Here is a 27,792-nt window from a genome sequence, read left to right as displayed (position 1 = left end):
TTTATTTGCTAGAAATAAAACATTGACTTTTTAAAAGACTGAGTTTATTTTATTTTTTAAACAAATAATGAACCCACCTTAATAAATTAAGTGCTTGTTATAGATAAGACCTCTCAGGCATGTTAGAGATTATGGAGTTTGTGACATATAAAACTGTATGTCCTTGCCATTAAATGTTACAAATATTGTCTTCATATATTTGGAATCTCACTCCACACAAAACAAACAATTTCCTCCCTGACTTATCAGTCCCATGATGTTACTTGCGAATTGTGAAATAGGAACTCTCGGAGCTGGATATCTGTAAAAAGAATTTGCTGTTTCACCTGAAGTCAATCTACCACCTGAACTCAATAAAAGTGGTCACAAAAAAAGGCACAAAGTGGCTGTGTTATCATTCTTAGAGCTTGCCACAGTGTCGATGAGGATGTAAAGTAATGAGAACACTTACATACTTACTTTGTAAAACCGTTTGGCATGAGTCAGTAAGGTTAAATATGCAACTTCGACCCAACCACTTGGCTCCTAGGTACCCTGGCAAAATTCTTGCATATGTGTACCAGGAGACATGTACAAACATGTTCATAATCACACTCTTCATAATAGAGCTAAGAATTGCAAGCAACCTAAATATCCATCTACATTAGAACAAATAAATCAAGTTGTAGTGAATGCATACAACGGTATAGTATACAGAAGAGAAAATTAACGATCTATAGCTACATGCATCAATATAGATGAAACTGAAAAATCAACTGAGTGGAAAAAAAGGAAACACAATACACAGTTATAATTACATTTATATAGAATAGTTTAAAACAAGGAAAATTAAATAATTTATTGCTTAAGGATAGATACATGTGTGGTGTAACTATAAAGAAAAAAAAGAGAAGGGTTACCAGAAAAGTCACAGTAACAGTTATCTCTGTGGAAAGGGATGCAATTGGTTAGGGGCATAGGTGGCTTTATTGGTATAGGTTATGTTCTATTTCTTAAACTGGATGATGAGTAAATGGATATTCATTTTATTGTTGTTATTTAGGACACACAAATCTTAAGTATATTCCTCTGTTACAGTTGATATATTTTATAATAATATTAAAAAATTCACTTCTGTGAATCATGACAATAGGTCTATTTCCTGATGGCTTTGCTAAAATGGGATTCTACTTCATACTTTCCAGCAATATTACTAGATCCTATCAAACTTTCTTTACACCTGGTACCATCTCTTTCACACTGGAAAATTCTGAAAATAACAAACATGATTATCCTTACTTTTACTTTGCTCATTCAGCTTCAGAGAGGTAATTAACACAATTTCTAATAATGTTAGTATAATCTTTAAAATTTTTCAAAAGGCCTTAGCCAAGTCTCAAGGCTATTGCTTTCATATAGTTTCCACCTTTCTTTCATTAGCTTTGCTTAAGAAATAGTCTAGCCAACTGAATACAATTTCTTTCATACAATTTCTCACCAAGCCCTACTCCTGCCTAAAACAGTCACTCAAAACAGTTTTTTGGACAATTTGAGTCAAGTGATAGAGAAATCACACACACAAATACATTAATAGAACTTCTTCTGCATGTACTTTGTACTTCTGCAAGTATATCTACCAGCCTAAGTCCCCACATTTGCCTCTGTTCCCTCATACTACTTCAGGAGTCCCACACCTTGTGTTTTGTTTGTTTAGCTGTATTTGGTTTATTTGTTGCTTTCTTCGTTTTATGTCAAGTCATGCACTAATTAATATTTCACAAAACACAGATCTGTCCCTAATCTCCCTGTTGTCCACAGTCATCAACTTTACTGCATATTGATGGTCAGATGATAATATTCTTTTCTGAACTCTATATTTTCCTGGGCTAGTTCTACCACAATAAACCTAGACAACAGAAATTTGAATTTTTATTAAGCTACTACCCAAATCTCAGAAAGGTAAGCAATAGTAGGGCTGCTAACTTTAAAAATCATTGTGTAGGTTTTTCTGAGATTGTAAATCAAATTCCTAATCCCTATCATAAATTATCATATGAATGAATAAATGAATAAATAAAATTCAGAAATCTTTTTAGGAGCAACTGTGAACCTGATAAGGATCTGTAAAAAAGAGCTAAAGTGGCCAAAACAGACATCCTAATGCTTTTAAAATCTTGCAAATTTTGACAGGAAGTTTATTTCTATTTAAAATTGCAAAATTTTCAATTTAGTAAACAGCACTGTAGTTCTCTGGAGAGAATTTGGGAATTGGCTCATCCTAGAAGTCTGAATTGCAAAATAGAGGTGTTTGCAAAACAGAGGTGTTTGCAGAACAGGTTCTAGTACACATGGACAGGTGCAAACAACGAGTAGTAGAATCTTAAAAGCAACATTTACTTCTAGACATGGAAGTATTTGGCTATCTAACTAATAAACTGTGAACATATTGAGTCAGTTCTGATTTTCCATTATTGGGAATATTAATAAGTTTACAATGTGTAAGCAACACTTAAAAAGTCTTATTATAGTAATAGACTTTTAAAGACTACACTTCTGTATTTTACCATGAGTATCTCCAGCATTCATTCATTCAAAGCATTCAAAGTTCCTACTCTACAAAACACTGCATTAGTGCTATATAACATAAAATGGTTATCTTTAAAGCAGGGATAAAGTTGCTATTTTATTAAATGCAGTACATTTTTTGGCAATTTACTCTTGCTACTTGAATAGGGAGCCCTCTATTTAATAATGACAAAGCTATTAAGAAAAAAAAAGACAAAAAAGAACAGAGACCAGGATAATATCTGAGAACCGAGCACTTTCAAATCTTAAATGTTGCTAAGGTATAAATTATAAATTTATTTTTTAAGGCCTAGCATATATACAGAGAAGAGAAAGGTCTCAGGCAGCTTAACATGGAGTAGGATACTAGTATTTTGCTTACAGAAGGGTAAACTCACTTGAAACCCTGAAAGTGTTTTCTATATCAGTATGAAATGAAGACCAGGTACATACTACTTTACACATAGTTTTCAGATAAAAAATCTATAAGGTGATATACATGAAAACGAAGGTCAGAGGGTAAGATGGATATGCCACGCAAATAATATTAATTCTAATAAATAACTGGAAGGTCATGAGAATAAAAAAGTTGGCCATTTGCCATTTGTACTCAAATAACCAGAGTTGAAAGTGACATTAAAAGATGATGATGCATATTCTATACTTTAAACTTGTGATCTAAGATTCAATATAAAGACATAATATGAGATGAATTCCTTCCCATAATACTCTACAAAGGTTCCTATCAAGCAAAACTTTGACAAAACATGTAGAATAGTATTGAGGATGTGATGTATGCTCTATAGACATTGAATGGATGGATGATGGACAGATTGATGGATGGATGGATGGATGGAATGTAGGAAGGAATATACTCAAAATCTTGGAGTTCAGAATAGATGATAGGGAGAGACTATACTATGGTCTAATAAAATCTCTAAAGCATTTTGTATCTTTAAATATACCACACAAAGATAAAATGTCATTAAAGACATCAAAATTTACTGATAAATTACAGCAGTAGTTCTCAAACTTTAATACACATCAGAGTCATCTGGAGGGCTTATTACAACTCACATTACTGAGCCTCACTCCCAGAGTTACTAATTGAGGATGTCTGAGATGGGGTCCAAGAATTTGGATTTCTAACAAGTACCAGGATCATGCTGATGCTGCTGGTCTAGGAACTACACTTTAGAAAGCACTAAATTAGTGGCTTTTCTATAAAATTTTAAAAGCTTCGGGAAAAAAATTGCATGTTGCCATTTATCTTCTTTTATTATTTGCAGAAACTATACAGTAAACATTAATAGAAGTCTATTCAAATGAATATACTGAAGACTGGTTACTTATACGTTATTTACTTCCTTTCTCTGAGTAAGTATGTGCAGAAATGAGCCACTGACAACAAATAAGGTCTAACAGCTTTCATCATTATTAATTCCACTGTTGATTCCTTATCTAGAGATGTTATTAAATATCACAACCATAATATGTGATATTTAATAATAAAGAGTTTCAGCAAATGCAACTGATCATTATTAATAAAAGACTCAATTTTAATATTTGAACTGTTTTTTTTAAATTGAGCTCCTAGTACATGTCAGAGACGTTGATGGGCAGTCAAAAAACAAAGGTAAGCAAAACATCTGTGCCTCACACTTAACAGAAGGGGGCAAAACAGACATATAATGAAATGATCACTGTGAGATAAATATTGCTAATTGAAATTATATATGTGAGACGAAGTGGCAGGATAAAGGAGAAAATGACTAACAGTCTGCTGAGGTCATAAAAGGTATCTCAGAAGAGGGAATAACTTGAATTTAGTCCTAAAGAATGAGTAGGCATTCACTAGATAAACAAGAAGACATTGGTTATTCCAGACATCATACTGTAACAGAACCAAGGCACAAATTAGTCTGAAATATCAATAAAAATACCAGGTAACACAAAATCCAAAGAATTCAAATTAGATTTGAGCAACATTTTCTCACTGAAAACTGAAAGCTTCTTCTTAGTTATTCAAGAGACTTTAAGTCTATATATTATTTAGACTTTTTTTCTTTCATTTATTAGTACTAAAGACATCTTGGTAAATTCATCAAGTTAATCAGATAGTGAGCAATGGGCAGGAAATGAAAACTATAGTCAATCTGTGTTATTCAAAAATATATAGTCAAAGTTTAAATTACTCAGTTTGAGATTCTGTTATAAACAATTTCATAATTAAAGCATTTATATTGAGCATATTCCTACTGTTAATAACCTGCAGAACATGCACAATAGAAAACAGTTTATATCAATAGCTAGTTCCATAAAAGAACAACACAGCTAAAAATTTGGGGCAAGAGTCATAAAAGGCCAAGTCATGTTCTAAACATGAAATTAAAATTATTTTTATCTTCTCCTCTCTTTTTGTGGCCAACTCCCATCTACATGAAGCATCATCTCATGTCTGGTCTTTAGTTAGGACTAATGCTCAAATTGAATAATGATGCCAGAAGTGTACTACAATATAGAGAAATTTCAACATCCTGAAAACTGAAGAAATTTGAAAAATATATAGAAGGTACTAAAAGGAGAAAGAGCATCCCAGGGCCCTGGAAACTGGCAAGGCTACCATAGCAAATGTCTAAAATTTTCTGCAACATAGGCAATATGAAAGTTGAAAAGGACGTCTTCATGGGTAGTAAATTCTTTCCCCAATCCAGCTCTCAAATCCCAAATTATTGGACGTAAAAGGTCACTTAATAACTCCTTGATAAGAGATTTCTTTCAAGTGAATTTCATTCCCAAAGGTGATGGAAGACACAGGACAGCTAGCATGGATAGGCTGATGCCAGGAAGATGAAATAACAAGCACTCTAATTTGCCATTCTGCTCTTCCCGCAGAAAACATGGAACATCTGCTGTACTCCATGGCTGATAGTCACAATGTATATCTAGATCATAAGATAAAGGATTGAGTCCTGGGCATAGTTTTTCCTGGGAAAAATATGAAAGAAAATCATTTCTATCTCTTCATGAATATTCTCTATTTGACTGTCATTATACTTCTCTTTAGTTCTTTAAACATAGCTGCTACATCCCCAGGGCTGCCTCAGGAGGTTTCTAGTAACTCATTTTTCATGTGTATGGATCACACTTTACGGTTTCTTTGTATGTCTCATAATTTTTTGTTGAAAACAACAATTTAGATAAAAATTGTAGCAACTCTGGGTTTTCACTCCTTACCAAGTTGTTTTTGATTATTTGTTTAGTGACTTGCCTGGACCTATGCTGTGAAGTCTGTTTCCCTTGCACTGTGTAGTTGCTGGTGTCTCTTCATTTTTTTTTTTCAATTATTGTTTCTATTTTTAAGCCTGGCCTTCTAGGGGTTGCCCCTGCGTCAACATAGCTTGATGACCAACAAATGATTGGTCAGAGTCAATAATCCTATAACGTTTCCATCTTTTGCCCGTGGACCTATGTGTGGCTTAGGGAATACATTCGAAGTTTATCTGGTTGATAAATCTGCCCTGGAATTTGCTTTCTGCCTTCATAAGGCCTCACGCTCAGCCATGGAGTAGTGGCTCCCTAACATGCCCTCTGGTCCCTCCTGCACATGTTTACAGCCTGACACATACACGTAATGTTCTAGACTACCAGGGATACGTAGACCTTTATCAAGGACAACTGTGGCTATCTTGTCCTTGGATTTTTGTTGTCTGCCCCAGTAAGCAGTAAGTTAAGACCTCAAGCCCTCCCTTATTGTTTGCCAGTGGGATCATTATTGTTTCCATTAATCCCCCCACACATGAAATTTCCTATGCTATGCGCCATATAAAGTCAGTCCCCTCTGGCAGCAGAGCTGCCTGTCTTTTGGCGTGACTGCCCCAGTAGAACTTCTGTGCTGAGGAGCTGGGGGTTGGGGGTTGGGGACTGAAGCTCCAGGCAAGATGCCACAGACTCCTACTGCTCTTATTGAGCTTCAGTAGATTTTCTTGATAAACGCTTCTCAATTTGTTATATTCCTTTGGTCAATTTCCAGAGTCCTTAAATTGTTGTTTTTGACAATTCTGTTCAATTTTGTTGCTTTTGGAGGAGAGGATTTGCTGAGCTCCTCACTCAGCCATTCCAGAGGTCCGTGCAGACTTCCTCTTGACCCCTGTGTCAATGGATGTCTGCAGAGGGGTAATTTTTAGCCAAGATCTCAAGTTCCCTCTTGATTTCTGCTGATAGAAGCCTTAAGGCAAGCAAGTGGGTGACTACTTTGAGGGTGGGGTCTCTCATCTTTGAGATGGAAAGTAGAATGGGGTGACTTCTTGGCCTACTATATAATATGACTTGGGGATAAAACTAAAATAATACCCTGATCAGTTCAGTAGCTTCTGGAGCTAATATCAAAGATACTCTTGTAAAATGTCTTGAAGCACTGACCACTGTGTCCTATTGGTCCAAGTATGTCCTACTGGTCCCAGAGAAGCAGCAAGGAATATAAAGGAAACTCAGAAATGTGTAAGCAGAACTTTCCTGATGCTCTGCTTAACTCTCTCACTTGAGAGGTTCTAAAACAGTCTCAGGTGACCAAAAGCTTAGCCATTAACATTGCTTGGTGAACTGGAAAAAGAACCAATACTAAGGTTTATGGCAAACTTTAAATAGAAACCAGTGTTTTTCAAAATATGGTCCTTATATTACCTTCACTAGAATCATTCATGATATTTTTTAAAATTCAGATTTCTAGGTCACACCTCTGTATGTTAGGAACCAGAATCTATGGAGGTAGAAAGTAGAAATCTATATTTTTAAGAAGCATATTATACATACAAAAGTTTGAAAATCAGACCCTTTGCTTTATCAACCCTACTCACTTCTTATCCCAATTAGAATTAATTACGTGGATACAGAACCCAAAATTGGGATGCTAATCCATATAACACAAATCTAAGAATTAGAAGTTTAAGTAACAACAATAAAGGGTACAAATTCTTCCTCAAGGTATGCACTTTCTTGGCCCTTCCTTTTCCCATTTGGATTGCTTCTTCTTCAGACTCATTTAAAATACACTACTTTCCTTCATGAGAGACCCAGGTTTCCTCAAGGATGGGAAGCAGTAACTTTGGACAGGAGTTCATACTTATACTCTGTGTAAGGGACAAAAGGAAAAGTCCTCACATGTTCACGGAATGCCTAGCCTAGCTTACCAGGGCAAAGATCAGAGATTTCAGTCCAAAACACCAGTTAGCAATAAAACATATTCCATTATCTGGAGCTTTTTTCTTACACTTGTTTTTTAGGAAACTCAGGAAGGTGGAAGCCATATAGTAATCAGTGGTATAGCATCAAAGGCCTCAGAGAAACTTTAGTTATATAAACTCACAATTTACATTCAGTTTTTAATACCACACTTAATGGCAATTAACACAAAGTTTTCAAAAGCCTTCACGAGATTTGCTAGTATAATTTTGCAAAAATTGTATTATTACTAACATTTCTGAAATTTTAGGGTAGAAGAACTGAATTTCTCTTATGTTATTAAAAAAGGCTTACTCATGATCTAAATTATGAAACCTGCTGTTTCCTCATTTATTCAGGATGAGAATAAATACACTCTGAAATAAGTCCTGAATATGTGGATTTGCAAGGCAGCCAAATACACTAGAAATCTTAAGTAGGATGAAAGGCACCACCATTAATTGACTATATTTGTTGTCACTGAAAATTTTCAGTAAGGCAAACATTAAAATACTATAATAGGATTTTAAATAGTTAAAATAAAATATAAATAAATAAATAAATATTGAGTCTAAATTTGCCACAAATCCTGCAGATTAAAAACCAGGTTATTTTTATACTAACTATGAGAAGATCTCTATACACTGCATTAATCAAGTTCATACCTATCCTCTGGGTCACTGTCATAGGCAGAGTCTCTATATAAAAGACCTCTTTTCAGTTCCAGTTCATCTTCTTTCTCTGGGTCTCTCTCATCCTGAAAAATTTAAAGATTTCCATTAATTTACTTTATAATTAAAATGACACCCATGTTTCTGTGGTAATTGTTCTCCCCCTCCCCCAATGTAAGGAATTGAATTAAATGCTGGATTTCTTAGGAAAGAAACAAAAGGGTAAGTGAGAATTTACTATTCTGTTCAATAAAACTAATACAGTTTTATTATAGTATCACTAATACTGCTTATCAAAGACTAGACACACAGTAGATGTTTCTTGAACCAATGAATAAATAGGAATGGATACTGTGTCAAGATATGTAATAAGATGTGTAGTAAGTAATAGCTTACACATTGTTATGTGGACTCCTAAAAGATTATACCTGCACTCTGAAAAATAAGTATTTGGGAAAACTATGTAAATCTAAGCATTTTAACACATACCTATGACTTACAAAGGAAGTGATTTAGAATTATTACTCGTATACCAAAATGCAGTAACAAGCCACAAGAAGTAAAAATGAAAGGCAGGGTAGTTGGAATCAAAACACATGGCTCCTCCTCCTTCTATGGGCAGCCTGTTCTTTACTTCTGAGAGATCAACTCAAGGGCATAAGAAATAGAATTCTAAAGAGATAGCTTTGTAAACTATGTCATTCACATAAGGATGTTCTTACATATGGTAATTTTATATAATTTAGTATCAAATATCTTTCTCAACTACTAGCTAATACCCTTGTTCTGCAGTCAAACAGGAACAGAAATAAAGAGAACTGATGGTAAAAGGAACCAGTAAACCCAAACAGATTGCTGTAGGGATTAGTATTAATAAGGTGGTCATTCACTTTATGTAAGAAATCAGCTGAACAAAGATTATCAAGAAAAATGATTTTAAAAATTTGGTGATGGCATGAAATTAGGAAGAGAGCACTCAGTTAAAAAATGTAAGCAATAAATAATAGAGCAAGTTTAAAAATCACAGAAAATGTGAATATATATTTAGAATTATTATAACTTCTAGGTGAATTGAGCCCTTTTACCATTATGAAGAAACTCCATTTATTTCTATTAATGCTTTTTCCCTTAACATTTTTTTGGTCTGCTATTAATATAGCTACAATAACTTTCCTTTAGTCAGTGCTTGGATGATATATATTTGTACTTTTATTTTTAACTTTTCCTTATTATTATGTTTACATCTTTTTCTTAAATAGTATATAGATGGATGTTGCTTATTTTTGTCCAGTCTGATAAGCCAATGAAGTACAGCATTTACTCTATTAATATCACAGAAAATGTAATCACCTGTAATGAGTACAAAAGACACTGCAAAGGAAAGTGTAAGAAATAAGACACTATGTTAATATGTTTTCAATCTTCAGAAATAGAATATATTGCAAGAAAAACTGAATGAAAGAGATGTAAATGACGTTGAATTTTAAAATTCTATCCTTGGAAGAAATATTAATTTCTAGATTATATGATAAGTGATATCAGACATAAACATAAATCAATATTCCTTGTTTAATTTTGTCAATACAGTTGAAAAAAATAATTTTTGACCAGGAGTAATAAAAAATGTAGACTAAATTTTAAAAGTTTATATAAGAAAAAAATACAAAAGGGCCTTAAAAATCTGAACCTCAATTATTCATTGAATAATACCCCTATTTTGAGCTGGGTACTTACTATCCTAGACTCTGAGGATAGAAAGATGACTAAGACATGATTCCTGCACACATGTGGAATAAAGTTTGTCTATTCTGTGAATCTCTATGAGTAGAATGGATCAACAGGTAGAATTATTATGAGATCTAATAAAGGACAAAATGAGGAAGAACCTCCTAATTAATAGAGCATTCTAAAAACAGAATGACTGTCTTAAGAGGGAGTAAGATCACAATCACTAAAGCCATTCATATAGAGCACTAATATCTATCTAGAATCAAGGAGTTCAGGGAGGGAAATTCCGCCCCAAGAAACAAAAAGGACTATATGGACTTCATGGTTATTCTCTTCAAATTTTAAGACTATTTTGTGACATTTATATATATTCAAACACATACATATCTCTTATAAGCATCCTTGTATAAGCTTTTTTTTAAAAGATCAAGTTATACAAAAGCAGAGAGGCAACAAACATCATACCTTATCATAAGCCATTAACTATGACTAAAACAAGTATTAGAAGAGATATATCATTCCCATTAGTGCCAGAAAAATATATTTCTGGAGCATAGGGAAGTGATTCCCCTCTTATTTCTCACCAACATTCCCATTTGTCCACATGTAAACACAGGAAAAGATGCATGACACCAATATTTGTTCAGTTCCTTCAAGGTATCTAGGACTGAGTTAGGTACTTCTTAAATGAATATCTTGTAAGCCTTCAATAACCTTATGAAAAAGGCACTGCAACTTGGAAAAATTAACAACGTGCCCAAAGATACAAGTTATTAAGTGGCAGAGCTGGAACTTAAACCCAGATCTAACTTTATTTACATTATACTGCCTCCTGCAATGCAAATAAGCTGGACTATAAAATCAAAATCTCCATTCCAAACCATTAGATTATTCTCCAGTATGAAAATTAAGCTCAAACTCTTTCAGCTAATATCTATTCAGTTAGTTTTTTATGAGGGTATTCTGAAATAATTTAGCCCAGAAGAAACTTTTTCAGGATTTCCATGAAGAAACATTTTTCTTTCAGAGAAAGTCATTAATAAAATGACGTATTATTAAAAGAAGCTGTGGGCTCTCCTTCCCTGAAAGTGGCAGTAAGTTAAATGTTCTCTTAAGATTCCTGTCATCAACGATCACCATCTTATACATGTAACTGACATCATTCTTAGAACACCCCTGGAACAAAGAAATAAAAGATACCCATACATGCTTGCAAACTGAAAAATTTAGGACAAAAGTGATTCAATAGTCTATGATAAAGCAAGAACTAAAAGGTAGTCATCTCACTAATTAAATAGTACTTAATACAACATACACCTGTCATTCTCAAATGAAATTCTCATATATAGTTAAAAAACCTATAAGATGTGCTTCATTGCTATCAAATTCAAAACTTTATAATGAAGTGTGTACAAGAACAAGAATTCCAATAGAATTTAACCACTAGTTCTAATTTGCATTATCACCCTGGACAATTAATGCTTCAGTTTCCTAAATCATAATGTAGAGAAAATTTAGAGTTGTTCAAAGTCACAAAGATAAGAAGTTGCAGAGCTGGTCTTGAACCAGGTTTTTCTAATTCTGTAAACTGATTTATATTGTAAGTATAATAGAGGATAATAAAGTTTAAAGGGAAGACCACTTAAATGCTAATTTTTACAAACTTCTGGAGGCAGAGTGTGGAAAAGCATGTGTGATGGTTAATTTTATGTGTCAGCTTGGCTTAGCCATGGTACCCAGACATTTGGTTAAACATTATAATGGATAGTTCTGTGGCGCTTTTATGGATGAGATTAACATTTAGTGACTGGATTCTGAATAAAGCAGATTGCCTTCCATAATGTGGGTGGGCCTCATCTAGTCAGTTGAAGGCCTTAATAGAACAAAGACTGATCTCTCCCCAGGAAGAAGGAATTCTGCCAGCAGACTGCTTTTTTTTTTTTTTTTAACTTTTTATTTTATATTGGAGTATAGTTGACTAACAATGTTGTGATAGTTTCAGGTGTAGAGCAAAGTGATTCAGTTATACATATACACGTATCTATTCTTTTTCAAATTCTTTTCGTGTTTAGGTTTTACATAATATTGAGCAGAGTTCCCTGTGCTATACACTAGGTCCTTGTTGGTTATCCATTTTAAATATAGCAGTGTGTACATGTCAATCCCCAACTCCCCAAACTATCCCTTCCCCCCACTCTTCCCCCCTGGTAACTATAAGTTTGTTCTCTAAGTCTGTGTTCGTTTTCAGTTTCTGTTTGTAAATGTTCATTTGAATCATTTCTTTTTAGATCTCACATATAAGGGACATTATACTATATTTCTCTTTCTCTGTCTGACCTACCTCACTCAGTATGACAATCTCTAGGTCCATCCATGTTGCTGCAAATGGCATTATTTCATTCTTTTTAATGTCTGAGTAATATTCCATTGTACATATGTACCACCTCTTCTTTATCCATTCCTTTGTCGATTGCATTTAGGTTGCTTCCATGTCCTGTCTATTGTAAACAGTGCTGCAATGAACACTGGGGTGCATGTATTGTTTTGGACCATGTTTTTCTCCATATATATGCCCAGGAGTGGGATTGCAAGATAATATGGTAGCTCAATTTTTAGTTTTTTAAGGAATCTCCATACTGTTCTCCATAGTGGCTGTACCAATTTACATTCCAATCAACAGTGTAGGAGGGTTCCCTTCTCTCCACACACTCTCCAGCATTTATTGTTCATGGATTTTTTGATGATAGCCACTTCGACTGGTGTGAAGTGATATCTCATTGTAGTTTTGATTTGTGTTTCTCTAATAATTAGGCATGTTGAACATCTTTTCATGTGCCTCTTGGTTATCTGTATGTCTTCTTTGGAGAAATGTCTATTTAGGTCTTCTGCCCAGTTTTTGATTTGGTTGTTTGTTTTGAAGATATTAAGCTGTATGAGCTGTTTGTAAATTTTGGAGACTAATCCCTTGTTGGTCACTTCATTTGCAAATATTTTCTCCTAATCTGTGGGTTGTCTTTTCGTTTTGTTTATGATTTCCCTTGCTGTGCAAAAGCTTTTGAGTTTAATTAGGTCCAATTTGTTTTATTTTGTTTTTATTTCCATTACTCTGGGAGACAGATCAAAAAAGATACTGCTGCAATTTATGTCAGAGAGTATTCTGCCTATGTTTTCCTCTCTTGACACTTTTATTCAACATAGTTTTGGAAGTCCTAGCTATGGCAAACAGAGAAGAAAAAGGAAAAAAAGGAATCCAAATTGGAAAAGAAGAAGTTGAACTGTCACTGGAGATGGTATGATACTATACATAGAAAATCCTAAAGACACTACCAGAAAACTACTAGAGCTCATCAGTGAATTTGGTAAAGTTGCAGGTTATAAAATTAATACACAGAAATCTGTTGCATTTCTATACACTAGCAATGAAAGATCAGAAAGAGAAATTTAAGAAACAATCCCATTTACCATCGCATCAAAAATAATAAAATACCTAGGAATACACCTACCTAAGGAGATAAAAGACCTGTATTCCAAAAACTATAAGACACTGATGAAAGAAATCGAAGACAACACAAACAGATGGAAAGATATACCATGTTCTTGGATTGGAAGAATCAATATTGTCAAAATGACTATAATACCCAAGGCAACCTACAGATTCAATGCAATCCCTATCAAATTACCAATGGCATTTTTCACAGAACTAGAACAAAAAATCTTAAAAATTTGTATGGAGACATAAAAGACCCCGAATAGCCAAAGCAATCTTGAGAAAGAAAAACGGAGCTAGAAGAATCAGGCTCCCTGACTTCAGACTATACTACAAAGCTATAGTCATCAAAATACTATGGTACTGGCACAAAAATAGAAATATAGATCAATGGAACAGGATAGAAAGCCCATAAATAAACCCACACACCTATGGTTAATTAATCTACAACAAAGGAGGCAAGACTATACATGGTGGAAAGACAGTCTCTTCAACAAATGGTGCTGGGAAAACTGGACAGCTACATGTAAAAAAATGAAATTAGAACATTCTTTAATACCATACACAAAAATAAGCTCAAAATGGATTAAAGACCTAAATGTGAGACTGGACACTGTAAAACGCTTAGCAGACTGCCTTTGGATTTGAACTACAACTCTCTCCTGAGTAACCAGCCTGCATATCAGATTTTGGACTCACTAAGCCTCTGCAATCACATAAGCCAGTTCTTTAAAATTTCTTTCTCTCTGTCTCTGTTATACACATGCACACACACACACACACACACACACATCCTGTTTCTTCTGTTTCTCTGGAAAACTCTAATACAGCATGAGAATGAGAAACTCCTGCCACATATTAGTTAGAGTCTTCAGTACCTCACTTTCACCAATGGATAGAACAATCAGAAGATCAACAAATAAACAGAAGACTTGAACAACACTATAAACCAATGAGACCTAACAGGCACCTACTGAACACTCTATCAGACAACAGCAGAATATACATTCTTCTCAAGTACACATGGGAAACTCTCCAGAAGAGACCATATTATGTTAGATCATAAAATGAGGCTCAATAAATTTAAAAGGACTAAAATCATACAAAGGTGTTTCCTGGCCACAGTAAAATGAAATTAGCAAATTAAATCCATTATTGAAAACTGTCAAAGATGGGCTTATTTAAAACATTTAAGAAATAAATAATCTTACACAAACTCTTGCAGAGAATAATTGGGAATATTTTCCAACTCATTTGTATGAGGCCAGCCAAAACCTGAGAAGGACATCACAAGATAGGAAACTTACATACCAATCACTATCATTAACTTAGATGTAAAAATCCTAGGAAAAATATTAGCAAATTGAAACCAGTGATATATTTTTTAAAAATTATGACCAAGAATTTTGTTCCAAGTATGCAAGTATGGTTTAACATTTGAAAATTAAGTAATTTACCACATTAAAATAAGGAGAAAAAGCATATAATCACCTCAATAGATGCAATGTGATAAAACTCATACATTTATAATTTTTTTAAAATGCTTAGAAGATAAGGAATATAAGAAACTTCTGTAATCAGGAAAAGAATGCCCACAAAAAATCTACAGAAATCATCATACTTAATGTTGAATTATAAAAAGCTTTCTTCTTTGGATGGCAAACAAGACAAGATGTCCTTTCTATAACCACTTCTATTGGATATTGGAAACCCTGGATAGTGTAATAAGGCAAAATAAATAAATAAATAAAAGGCATAAAGATTAAAGAGGAAGAAATAAAAATGTCATTATTTACAGATGTTATGATTACATATGTAAATACCCCAAAATTAACATTAATATGTGAATATAAGGAGGTCACTGGATACAAGGTCACTATACAAAAATCTATTCTAAGAAGTCATCATACCAAGAACAAACAGACGACAGAATTTTAAAAGATACAATTTATAATAGCATAACAAATATCAAACATCTAGGATTAAATCTACCGAAATACATGCAAGCCTTCTAAAATAAAAACTGTGACATAATTGGAAGAAATTAAAGATCTAAATTAATTTTAAAAGTCACCATTTTTATGGATTGAAAGACTCAATGCTGGTAAGATATCAGTTCTCCCCTAATCAAAGCACAGATTTAATGTTATCCCAATCAAAATCCTAGCAGGGTTTTTAAAACTGAAAAGTTGACTCTGGAATGCAGATAAAAATACAAAGAACCAAGAATAATCACAGCAATCTGCAAGCAAGAATAAAGTTGAAGGACTTATGCCATGGTATAAGAAGAGTTATTATAAACCTACAGCAATTGAGAAAGTATGGTATTAATACAAAATTAGACAATTAAACCAATGAAATAGAAGAAAATTCAGAAACAGACTCATGTATCTAAACTCCCAATCGAACAGAACAGAATCCAGGACTATCTCCATGTAAATACAGTGAGGAAAAGAACGGCTGTTTGGAGAAAGATGCTGGATCTTAATCATATGGGGATAAAATGAATCTTGATCCAAATCTCACATTATATATACAAATCAAATCCACATGCATTGTTGATTTAATGCGAAAGGCAACACGATTAAAGATTTTTTTGAGAATATTTTTAGAACCATGGTTAGCCAAAGTTTTCTTACATGGGGTAAAGAAAGTGCTAACCAAAGTACTAACCAAAAGAACCAAAGTAACCAAAGAACCAAAGTAACCAAAAGTAACTGAGTTACATTAAATTAAGAACTTGTATTCACAAAAGGACTCTTGTTAAAAAAACAAATATGCAAGTCACAGTTTGAAATATATTCATAATATAAAACATGCCCATCAGAAAATGCCCAGGAATGAAAATAAAGGACCTTAAGAGACATATGGCACACAGAGACCAAGTCTAATGTGTGCTTTTTGAGAAGCACTATAAATGTCAAACTGAATAAATACAAAGAAAACCACACCTAAGTGTATAATATTTAACTGCTGAAAATATATGACAAAGAAAAAAAAATCTTTTAACAATTGCCAGAGAAGGGTATTCCAGGAAGATGTTAGTGGCATTGTGGTGGGCAGAATAATGGTTCTCAATGGTGTCCATGCCTTAATTCCCAGAACAGTGAATATGTTACCTCACGTGGCAGCAGGGGATTTTGCAGATTTGATTAAGGTTAAGGATATTGATAAGAGGAGACTACCTTGGATTATTTGGGTGGGCCCAATCTAATCAAATGAGTTCTTTAAGGCAGAGAAACCTTTTGTGGCTGTGGTTAGACAGAGGGAGATGTGACTAAGAGTTAGGGAGATGCAATGTTGCTGGCTTTGCAAATGGAGGAAAGTGGCCACAAGCCAAGAAATGTGGGCGGTTGCCAGAAGCTGGAAAAACAAGGAAATGGATCCGCCCCTGGAAACACTAAGTAGAAAACAGACACCTTGATTTTAGCCCAGTGAGACACAGGTTGAAACTCAGGTCTACTGAAATGTAAGATAATTAATTTGAGTCACCAAATTTATGGTAATTTGTTATGGCAGCAATAACAAACAAACACATAGAGGTACAAATCTCCTCATAAAACATACAGAAATTTTTTTTAGGTTAGGTGAAATAATTCATGGCAGACCAATGCTCTTGCTAAAAACTAGAAAAGCCAGAAAAAAATAAGAAGTTTATATTGTTTAAGTTATTAGAAAGGTGCAGACAAGTGGGCTAATGATATGTACTTTTGTTTTTCCTCAACGCATTTGTACATTCTGAGCGTGGACAAGAGGCTGAGAACAAGGGCTTGGATTAGGACAAGGGTCACTGCTGTGACACAGAGAAACTAACAAAGCTTTTGATGGTTGTAGGAGAGTGGGGTGATGAAACTAGAGTTTTATGAGGCCTTAGATATACAACCAGTCTCTCAATCATGACATTTATTGATTTATGAAGCTGCGTGGAACTAACTCAAAAGTATCTGAAAAGTAGTGCAGATATTAGCATTATGGTGCTTAAGAAATAAAGATCTGCCAGGGCAAGAGGCCTTGAAAACACAAGAAGCAAAAACCCTAGAAGTAATATTGACACTTAAGGAACTGTATTTTTAAACTGAAGACTCTTAACAATCTGGACTAGCTAAGCTAAAAAACTTGGTCTTGGCTCAGGCAAAGCTTATTTCTGGGGACAGAGCACCCAGCAGAATTTTTTTGTGGATCACACTAGGCTAGAGAGGTAAAACTGAAGACTGGAAGAGCCTCAAACACATAAAAAGTCCTTATCAAGATATCTGCTAAATTTTGAAGGTGTGCCAGGTTGGGGCCAAAAAGTTAATCCAAAAATGACTGAAAAGCAAAAGAACTATCTCACATAATCAGATGGTACTTAAAAGACAAACATCCATCAGGAAGAAAGACTTTGATAACACAGCAGGTGAGAGTTGAAAGACCTGGAAAGTAGCGAATTGACAGTTGACCATTTGCAATCACATTTTCCCTGAGGACACCTATTTCTGAGAATAGCTGGAACTAGCCATAAAGCTGGTGCTGGTGGACAGAGAAACCAGCAGACATCTTGGTGACTATGCAGAACTGGTGTCACAAAAACAGAGACTAGAGGGGACTCAAATACATTAATAATTTCTGAAGCTCCCTGCTGTAGAAATGTAAGGAACTAAGCCTAAAACCTCTGACAAGCAGGATGGAAACTATCTCAGTTTCTTGGTACTGAGAAGACAAAGACATGAAAGGCTCTAAATTGAAAACACTGGAGGCTCATGCCTAAAAAAGAAGGCTGAACTGAGATTCAGAAAAAGTTTGATTAAAGGTAAACTGAGATTTACCAAAACATCAACATAGCCTCAACCCAATTCAGTCTCTTTTAAATCAAGGTTATTAGTCTATGATGCTACCTGCCTAGTAGAGGAAAGAGGGAATCATTTCATCACCTGGAAAAATCTGAACTTGTTTTAAACATAATATCTAAAATTAATTATAAAATAAGTGGTACATAAAGAGTCAGAACAACGTGACTTGTAAGCAAAAGTAAAAAGACAAAGGAAGCAGATCACAAATTTAATCCAGGTATTGGAGTCAGGAAGCAAGCACTTTAAAATAATTATGATCAACATGTTTAAGAAAATAAATGAAAATTTGGACAAAATAGAAATAAAGATTAAGGAGTTCAATAAATTGGCATCTATAAAAATATATCAGAGCCATTTTATATCTAAAAATTAAGTAGCTGAAATTAAAAAAACTTAATAGATGGGTGAACAGCATATTGGAAACAGCAGAAGACAACATCAGTGAACTAGAAGATAGGTTCACAGGAAACATTCACAATAAAAGACAAAACAGAATGATAAATACAGAAAGGAATGCAAAACACATGTGAGAGACAATCAAAAGGTACAACAGATGTAACCGGACACACAAAAAGTAAGGAATAAAGGAGCAGTCATACAACATATATGAAGAGATAACAGGCTAGAATTTCCCAAACTAATTTATGTCAGGAATTTATGTATTCAAAAAGCTCTGAGCATCCTGAGCAGAGTTAATACATAAAACCAAATTTCTGAAAACAAAGGCAAGAGAAAATATTAAAAGAAGCCAGAGATAAAGGACATTACCTTCAACGTAGCAGGGGTGAGACTGACAACTGACTTCTCAAGGAAATGAGAAAGCCATAAGATAACAGAATGACATTTTTAAAGTACAGGAAGAAAAACATCTGCCAACAATCTTTCACAGATTTAGTAGATATGTAAATAAATAATTAATAAATAATAAGTACATGGAAATAAGCAAATTTTCCAACAGTAGGCCTGCATCAAAAACACTAAAGAGAATTCTTCAGGCAAATGGGAAATGATCCAAATTAAAAAAAGAATCCAAAAATAAAGAGCAACAAAAAAGATGAGTATGTAGATCAATGTAAATATTACTATAAAAAACAATATAGAGACAAATATAAATGAACATTACTGTATATCAATACTACCAATGCATTGTGGGATCTAAAATGCATGGCAACAATAACTTTAAAGGGGAAAGTGATGTAAATGGGGTGTAAGTGTTCTAAAATTCTAGCATTATCAGGAAACTGGAAAAATAAAAAACTTAGACTATAATAAAGGATAGATGTATTTTATAGTACAACTATTAAAATAATAATAAGCACATATATACCCTAAAATTAAAGAGAAAAAAGGGAATAAAAAATCTGCTTGTTAAAGGAGGCACGAAGGAGATAAAAGCCCAACAATATCAGTAAATTAAATGATGACACCAAATAAAGCAGGGGAAAACTGAATAATAAAAAACCCAACTATATAAGACACATACCTTAAATGTAAGGACAGAGAAAGGGTGAAAGTAAAAGGGTGAAAAATACAAAGCAACATTAACAAAAAGAAACTTGGTTGGCTATAATAAGTCAGATAAACTCTATTTGAAGGCAAAAGCTTTCCTAGAGATAAAGACATTTTACAACAATGAATAGGTCTATCAGTCAGAGCAAAAACACACTCTAAACCTGTATGCACCCAATAATAGTTTTAGAATATGCAAAACAAAACCATGAAACATTATCAATTCATACCCTCAGGAATAGCTATAATGACAACAAACAAACAAACAAAAAAACCTAGAAAGTACAGTGAATTAGCAAGGATATGTAGAAATTAGAACTCTCAATCACTGATACTGGAACACTTTGAAAATCTCTTTGTCAGTGTCTTCTAGAGAAGAATATGCACATTCCTTATGATTTAGCAATTCCATTTCAGGTATATAATGAACAGGAATATGTACACATATGTTCATCAAAGAACATATACAATAATGTTGATAACAGCACTGTTAGTATTAGCCCCAAATAAAAAGTAGAATAAATTGATAAATTATGGTATTCTTATTAGAATACTATTAAAACAGGGGCTGACAAACTATCTTGTGAAGGGCCAGATAGTATATATGTTTTGTATGTTATGTGGTCTCTATCACAATTACTCAACTCTGCTGTTGTAGCTTAAGAACAGCCATAGATAACATATAAATAAATGAGCCTACCAATGTTCCAATAAAATTTTAAATGAAATTTAAACTTTGAAATTTGCCTATAGGCCATAGTTTGCTGACTCCTGCTATATAGCAATAAAAATGAAGTATATGCATGTCACAAACATAATGATCAACCAAAGAAACCAGATCCAAAAGAAAAAATACTGTGTGATTCTATTTATGAAATGTTCAAAACCACACAAAACTAATCTATATGTGGTTGGATATTAGAACAGTGGGGCACATAATGACTGAAACAAGGCACCAGAGGCACTTCTGGGGTGTTAGTAATGTCGTGTCTCTGACTCAGATGCTGTTCACACATGGGTTCACTTTGTGAGAACCTATGCTGTAGAATTTAGGATTAAAGTATGTTATACTGAAATTTTTAAAAAGTTAAGGACCTAGAATATAGTACTTTAAAAAAATCCATGGAAAACATCTGCAACAAAATGAAGTGACAAGATATTCACATGAACCCCAAAATATGAGATGAGAACAAACCACAGTTGTTAAAAGAGACATTTTGGTAACATTATCTCTGGAGGAGAAATCAGAGGAAAGCATTGAGGCATCTGATAAATCAGGTAACTTCAAAATAACAAAAGAGAGTTTCACTCAAAAGCTCAGAAGTGGGGAAAAAAACCCTCAGTAGGCCAATTTAAGAACAGCAACGGGAAGAAGTTTTCATACTTCCATAGTGATGAGTATGAAGGGTTTACAGGAAATTCTGAAGGAGCTAGAGCAGTCTGGGACCCATTAACTCTCAAAACTAACATGCCAAACTCACCTTTCAAGATAAAACTTTACACTGAATAAAAACATCTGAGAAAAGAATCCAAATTGATCAGGGAAACAAAATTAAAAGAAGAAAAATTTTATATAAAAGTTGGGAAGAAAAAGCAAGCCAGGAAATCTCTAAGTTGCCATATTTAGGAACAAATGACAAAAACAGAAGAAAAGAGCTCTCAAGCTACAAAGTTAGAAAAGTAAATCTAAATCATATGTCCCTTCTAAAAGTTCAGGAAAAAAAAAATTCACACACACACAAATCATCATACGTGGGTAAACTTCATAAAAAGTTTTAGGAGGGGGAAAAAAGACAAAAAGTCTTCATTATGAAAACTAGAAAAGAGATCATTTATTTTATTTCTCAAATATGGACGGTGTCACAGAGAAAACAAACAGATGAAGCAATTTCTCTTTTTAGAAGTATTCTAGAAAATAAAGAATGGATGTCAAAGCTGTAATAGTACCAGTTTTGTAAGTCCTATGCAATGCATCTTGGAATTGGAATTGCTATGAAGAGACAGAGAGACATAGAGATAGAAATAGAGATACAGAGAGAGAGAGAATATGAATGACTATGAATGGATCAGGCATTATATGGTCAATGATGAAAGACACAGCATGACTCTTGAAAATAAAAACTGAATCTGATTAAGCTTCTAGATACCCTGACCAATTTAAAGGTAATACTGAAGACAAAAGAACATGTTTAACAACACCAAGGGAATGATATCAGCAAAATCTTATGGGAAATTCAACAGGACAAATGATACAGTTCTTTCAATAAATAAAATATGCCAGAGAAAAATACAGTGCAGAACAAAAGAGAAATTGAGAAGGAGCCTATGGACTAACAGAAAATTAAAAGATACATTAAAAGAGGAACCAAGATGGTGGAGTAGAAGGACGTGCTCTCACTCCCTCTTGTGAGAACACCAGAACCACAACTAGCTGCTGGACAATCATCGACAGGAAGACACTGGAACTCACCAAAAAAGATACCCCACATCCAAAGACAAAGGAGAAGCTACAATGAGATGGTAGGAGGGGCGCAATCACAGTAAAATCAAATCCCATAACTGCTGGGTGGGTGACTCACAGACTGGAGAACAAATACACCACAGAAGTCCACCCACTGGAGTGAAGGTTCTGAGCCACATGTCAGGCTTCCCAACCAGGGGGTCAGGCAACGGAAGGAGGAATTCCTAGAGAATCAGACTTTGAAGCCTGATGGGATTTGATTGCAGGACTTCGACAGGACTGGGGGAAACAGAGACTCTACTCTTGGAGGGCACACACAAAGTAGTGTGTGCATCGGGACCCAGGGGAAGGAGCAGTGACCCCAGGGGAGACTGAACCAGACCTACCTGCTAGTGTTGGAGGGTCTCCTGCAGAGACGGGGGGTGGCTGTGGCTCACCGTGGGGACAAGGACACTGGCAGCAGGAGTTCTGGGAAATATTCCTTGGCGTGTGCCCTCCCAGAGTCTGTCATTAGCCCCACCAAAGAGCCCAGGTAGGCTCCAGTGTTGGGTTGCCTCAGGCCAAACAACCAACAGGGAGGGAACCCAGCCCCACCCATCAACAGTCAAGCGGATTAAAGTTATACTGAGCTCTGCCCACCAGAGCAACAGTCAGCTCTGCCCACCACCAGTCCCTCCCATCAGGAAACTTACACAAGGCTCTTAGATAGCCTCATCCACCAGAGGGCAGACAGCAGAAGCAAGAACTACAATCCTGCAGCCTGTGGAACAAAAACCACATTCACAGAAAGACAGACAAGATGAAAAGGCAGAGGGCTATGTACGAGACGAAGGAAAGAGATAAAACCACAGAAAAACAACTTAATGAAGTGGAGATAGGCAACCTTCCAGAAAAAGAATTCAGAATAATGATAGTGAAGATGATCCAGGACCTCGGAAAAAGAATGGAGGCAAAGATGGAGAAGATGCAAGAAATGTTTAACAAAGACCTAGAAGAATTAAAGAACAAACAAACAGAGATGAACAATACAATAACTGAAATGAAAACTACACTAGAAGGAATCAATAGCAGAATAACTGAGGCAGAAGAATGGATAAGCGACCTGGAAGACAGAATGGTGGAATTCACTGCTGTGGAACAGAATAAAGAAAAAAGAATGAAAAGAAATGAAGACAGCCTAAGAGACCACTGGGACAACATTAAATGCAACAACATCCACATTATAGGGGTCCCAGAAGGCGAAGAGAGAGAGAAAGGACCTGAGAAAATATTTGAAGAGATTATAGTCGAAAACTTCCCTAACATGGGAAAGGAAATAGCCACCCAAATCCAGGAAGGGCATCGAGTCCCATACAGAATAAACTGAAGGAGAAACACGCCGAGACACATAGTAATCAAATTGGCAAAAATTAAAGACAAAGAAAAATTATTGAAAGCAGCAAGGGAAAAACAACAAATAACATACAAGGGAACTCCCATAAGGTTAACAGCCGATTTCTCAGCAGAAACTCTACAAGCCAGAAGGGAGTGGCATGATATACTTAAAGTGATGAAAGGGAAGAACCTACAACCAAGATTACTCTACCTGGCAAGGAACTCATTCAGATTCGAAGGAGAAATCAAAAGCTTTACAGACAAGAAAAACTAAGAGAATTCAGCACCACAAAACTAGCTCTACAACAAATGCTAAAGGAACTTCTTTAAGTGGGAAACACAAAAGAAGAAAAGGAACTACAATAACAAACCCAAAACAATTAAGAAAATGGTAATAGGAACATACATATCGATAATTACCTTAAACACGAATGGATTAAATGCTCCAACCAAAAGACACAGGCTCGCTGAATGGATACAAAAACAAGACCCATATATATGTTGTCTACAAGAGACCCACTTCAGACCTAGGGACACATACAGACTGAAAGTGAGGGGCTAGAAAAAGATATTCCATGCAAATGGAAATCAAAAGAAAGCTGGAGTAGCAATACTCATATCAGATAAAATAGACTTTAAAATAAAGAATGTTACAAGAGACAAGGAAGGACACTACATAATGATCAAGGGATCGATCCAAGAAGAAGAGATGACAATTATAAATATATATACACCCAACATAGGAGCGCCTCAATACATAAGGCAACTGCTAACAGCTATAAAAGAGGAAATCGACAGTAACACAATAATAGTGGGGGACTTTAACACCTCACTTACACCAATGGACAGATCATCCAAAATGAAAATAAATAAGGAAACAGACGCTCTAAATGACACAATAGACCAGATAGATATAATTGATATTTATAGGACATTCCATCCAAAAACAGCAGATTACACTTTCTTCTCAAGTGCACACGGACATTCTCCAGGATAGATAGCATCTTGGGTCACAAATCAAACCTCAGTAAATTTAAGAAAATTGAAATCATATCAAGCATCTTTTCTGACCACAACACTATGAGATTAGAAGTGAATTACAGGGGAAAAAAACGTAAAAAACACAAACACATGGAGGCTACACAATACGTTATTAAATAAGCAAGAGATCACTGAAGAAATCAAAGAGGAAATCAAAAAATACCTAGAGACAAATGACAGTGAAAACACGATGATACAAAACCTATGGGATGCAGCAAAAGCAGTTCTAAGAGGGAAGTTTATAGCTACACCAGCCTACCTCAAGAAACAAGAAAAATCTCAAATAAACAATCTAACCTTACACCTAAAGGAACTAGAGAAAGAAAAACAAACAAAACCCAAAGTTAGCAGAAGGAAAGAAATCATAAACATCAGAGCAGAAATAAATGAAATAGAAACAAAGAAAACAATAGCAAAGATCAATAAAACTAAAAGCTGGTTCTTTGAGAAGATAAACCATTAGCCAGACTCATCAAGAAAAAGAGGGAGAGGACTCAAATCAATAAAATTAGAAATGAAAAAGGAGAAGTTACAACAGACACTGCAGAAATACAAAGCATCCTAAGAGACTACAACAAGCAACTCTATGCCAATAAAATGGACAAACTGGAAGAAATGGACAAATTCTTAGAAAGGTATAACCTTCCAAGACTGAACCAGGAAGAAATAGAAAATATGAACAGACCAATCACAAGTAATGAAATTGAAACTGTGATTAAAAATCTTCCAAAAAACAACAGTCCAGGACCAGATGGCTTCACGGGTGAATTCTATCAAACATTTAGAGAAGAGCTAACACCCATCCTTCTCAAACTCTTCCAAAAATTGCAGAGGAAGGAACACTCCCAAACTCATTCTATGAGGCCACCATCATCCTGATACCAAAACCAGACAAAGATACTACCAAAAAAAAAAATTACAGACCAATATCACTGATGAATATAGATGCAGAAATCCTCAACAAAATACTAGCAAACAGAATCCAACAACACATTAAAAGGATCATACACCATGATCAAGTGGCATTTATCCCAGAGATGCAAGGATTCTTCAATATAAGTAAATCAATGAATGTGATACACTATATTAACAAATTGAAGAATAAAAACCATATGATCATCTCAATAGATGCAGAAAAAGCTTTTGACAAAATTCAACACCCATTTATGATAAAAACTATGCAGAAAGTGGGCATAGAGGGAACCTACCTCAACATAATAAAGGCCATATATGACAAACCCAGAGCAAACATCAGTCTCAATGGTGAAAAACTGAAAGCATTTCCTCTAAGATCAGGAAAGAGACAAGGATGTCCACTCTCACCAATATTATTCAACATAGTTTTGGAAGTCCTAGCCACGGCAATCAGAGAAGAAAAATAAATAAAAGGAATACAAATTGGCAAAGAAGTAAAACTGTCACTGTTTGCAGATGACATGATACTATTCATGGAGAATCCTAAAAATGCCACCAGAAAACTACTAGAGCTAATCAATGAATTTGGTAAAGTTGCAGGATACAAAATTAACACACAGAAATCTCTTGCATTCGTATACACTAATGATGAAAAATCTGAAAGAGAAATTAAGGAAACACTCCCATTTACCATTGCAACAAAAAGATTAAAATACCTAGGAATAAACCTACCTGGGGAGACAAAAGACCTGTATGCAGGAAACTGTAAGTCACTGATGAAAGAAATTAAAGATGATACCAACAGGTGGAGAGATATACCATGTTCTTGGATTGGAAGAATCAATATTGTGAAAATGACTATACTACCCAAAGCAATCTACAGATTCAATGAAATCCCTATCAAATTACCAAGGGCGTTTTTTACGGAACTAGAACAAAAAATCTTAAAATTTGTATGGAGACACAAAAGACCCCGAATCGCCAAAGCAGTTTTGAGGGGAAAAAATGGAGATGGAGGAATCAGACTCCCTGACTTTAGACTATACTACAAAGTTACAGTAATCAAGACAATATGGTACTAGCAAAAAAACAGAAACATAGATCAATGGAACAAGATAGAAAGCCCAGAGAAAAACCCATGCACCTATGGTCAACTAATCTATGACAAAGGAGGAAAGGATATACAATGGAGAAAAGACAGTCTCTTCAATAAGTGGTGCTGGGAAAACTGGAAAGCTACATGTAAAAGAATGAAATTAGAACACTCCCTAACACCATACAAAAAAATAAACTCAAAATGGATTCGAGACCTAAATCTAAGACCGGACACTATAAAACTCTTAGAGGAAAACATAGGAAGAACACTCTTTGACATAAATCACAGCAAGATCTTTTTTAATCCACCTCCTAGAGTAATGGAAATAAAAACAAAAATAAACAAATGGGACCTAATGAAACTTAAAAGCTTTTTTACAGCAAAGGAAACCATAAACAAGACGAAAAGACAGCCCTCAGAATGGGAGAAAATATTTCCAAACGAATCAACGGACAAAGGATTAATCTCCAAAATATATAAACAGCTCATGCAGCTCAATATTAAACAAACAACCCAATCCAAAAATGGGCAGAAGACCTAAATAGACATTTCTCCACAGAAGACATACAGATGGCCAAGAAGCACATGAAAAGCTGTGCAACATCACTAATTATTAGAGAAATGCAAATCAAAACTACAATGAGGTATCACCTCACACCAGTTAGAATGGGCATCATCAGGAAATCTACAAACAACAAATGCTGGAGAGGGTGTGGAGAAAAGGGAACCCTCTTTCACTGTTGGTGGGAATGTACATTATTGATACAGCCACTATGGAGAATAGTATGGAGGTTCTTCAAAAAACTAAAAATAGAATTACCATATGACCCAGCAATCCCACTACTGGGCATATACCCAGAGAAAACCATAATTCAAAAAGATACATGTACCCCAATGTTCATTACAGCACTATTTAC

At 34.7% G+C, this 27,792-nt stretch overlaps 1 protein-coding gene across 8 annotated transcripts in view; it reads right to left on the bottom strand.

Moving 5' to 3' along the window:
• Positions 1 to 27,792, bottom strand: part of SPATA6 (spermatogenesis associated 6) — a 154,529-nt gene that overhangs the window by 12,756 nt on the left and 113,981 nt on the right. For all 8 annotated transcript variants that reach the window (XM_082371218.1, XM_082371215.1, XM_082371216.1 and 5 more), the window contains one exon: positions 8,430 to 8,521. In XM_082371218.1, the coding sequence (XP_082227344.1) occupies positions 8,430 to 8,521 (92 nt within the window). The remainder of the gene's footprint in view (positions 1 to 8,429; positions 8,522 to 27,792) is intronic.

Source organism: Balaenoptera borealis (genome assembly GCF_965194805.1).
Source record: "Balaenoptera borealis genome assembly, chromosome: 1".
Taxonomy (NCBI): domain Eukaryota; kingdom Metazoa; phylum Chordata; class Mammalia; order Artiodactyla; family Balaenopteridae; genus Balaenoptera; species Balaenoptera borealis.
This window is presented reverse-complemented; position numbering and strand designations above follow the sequence as displayed.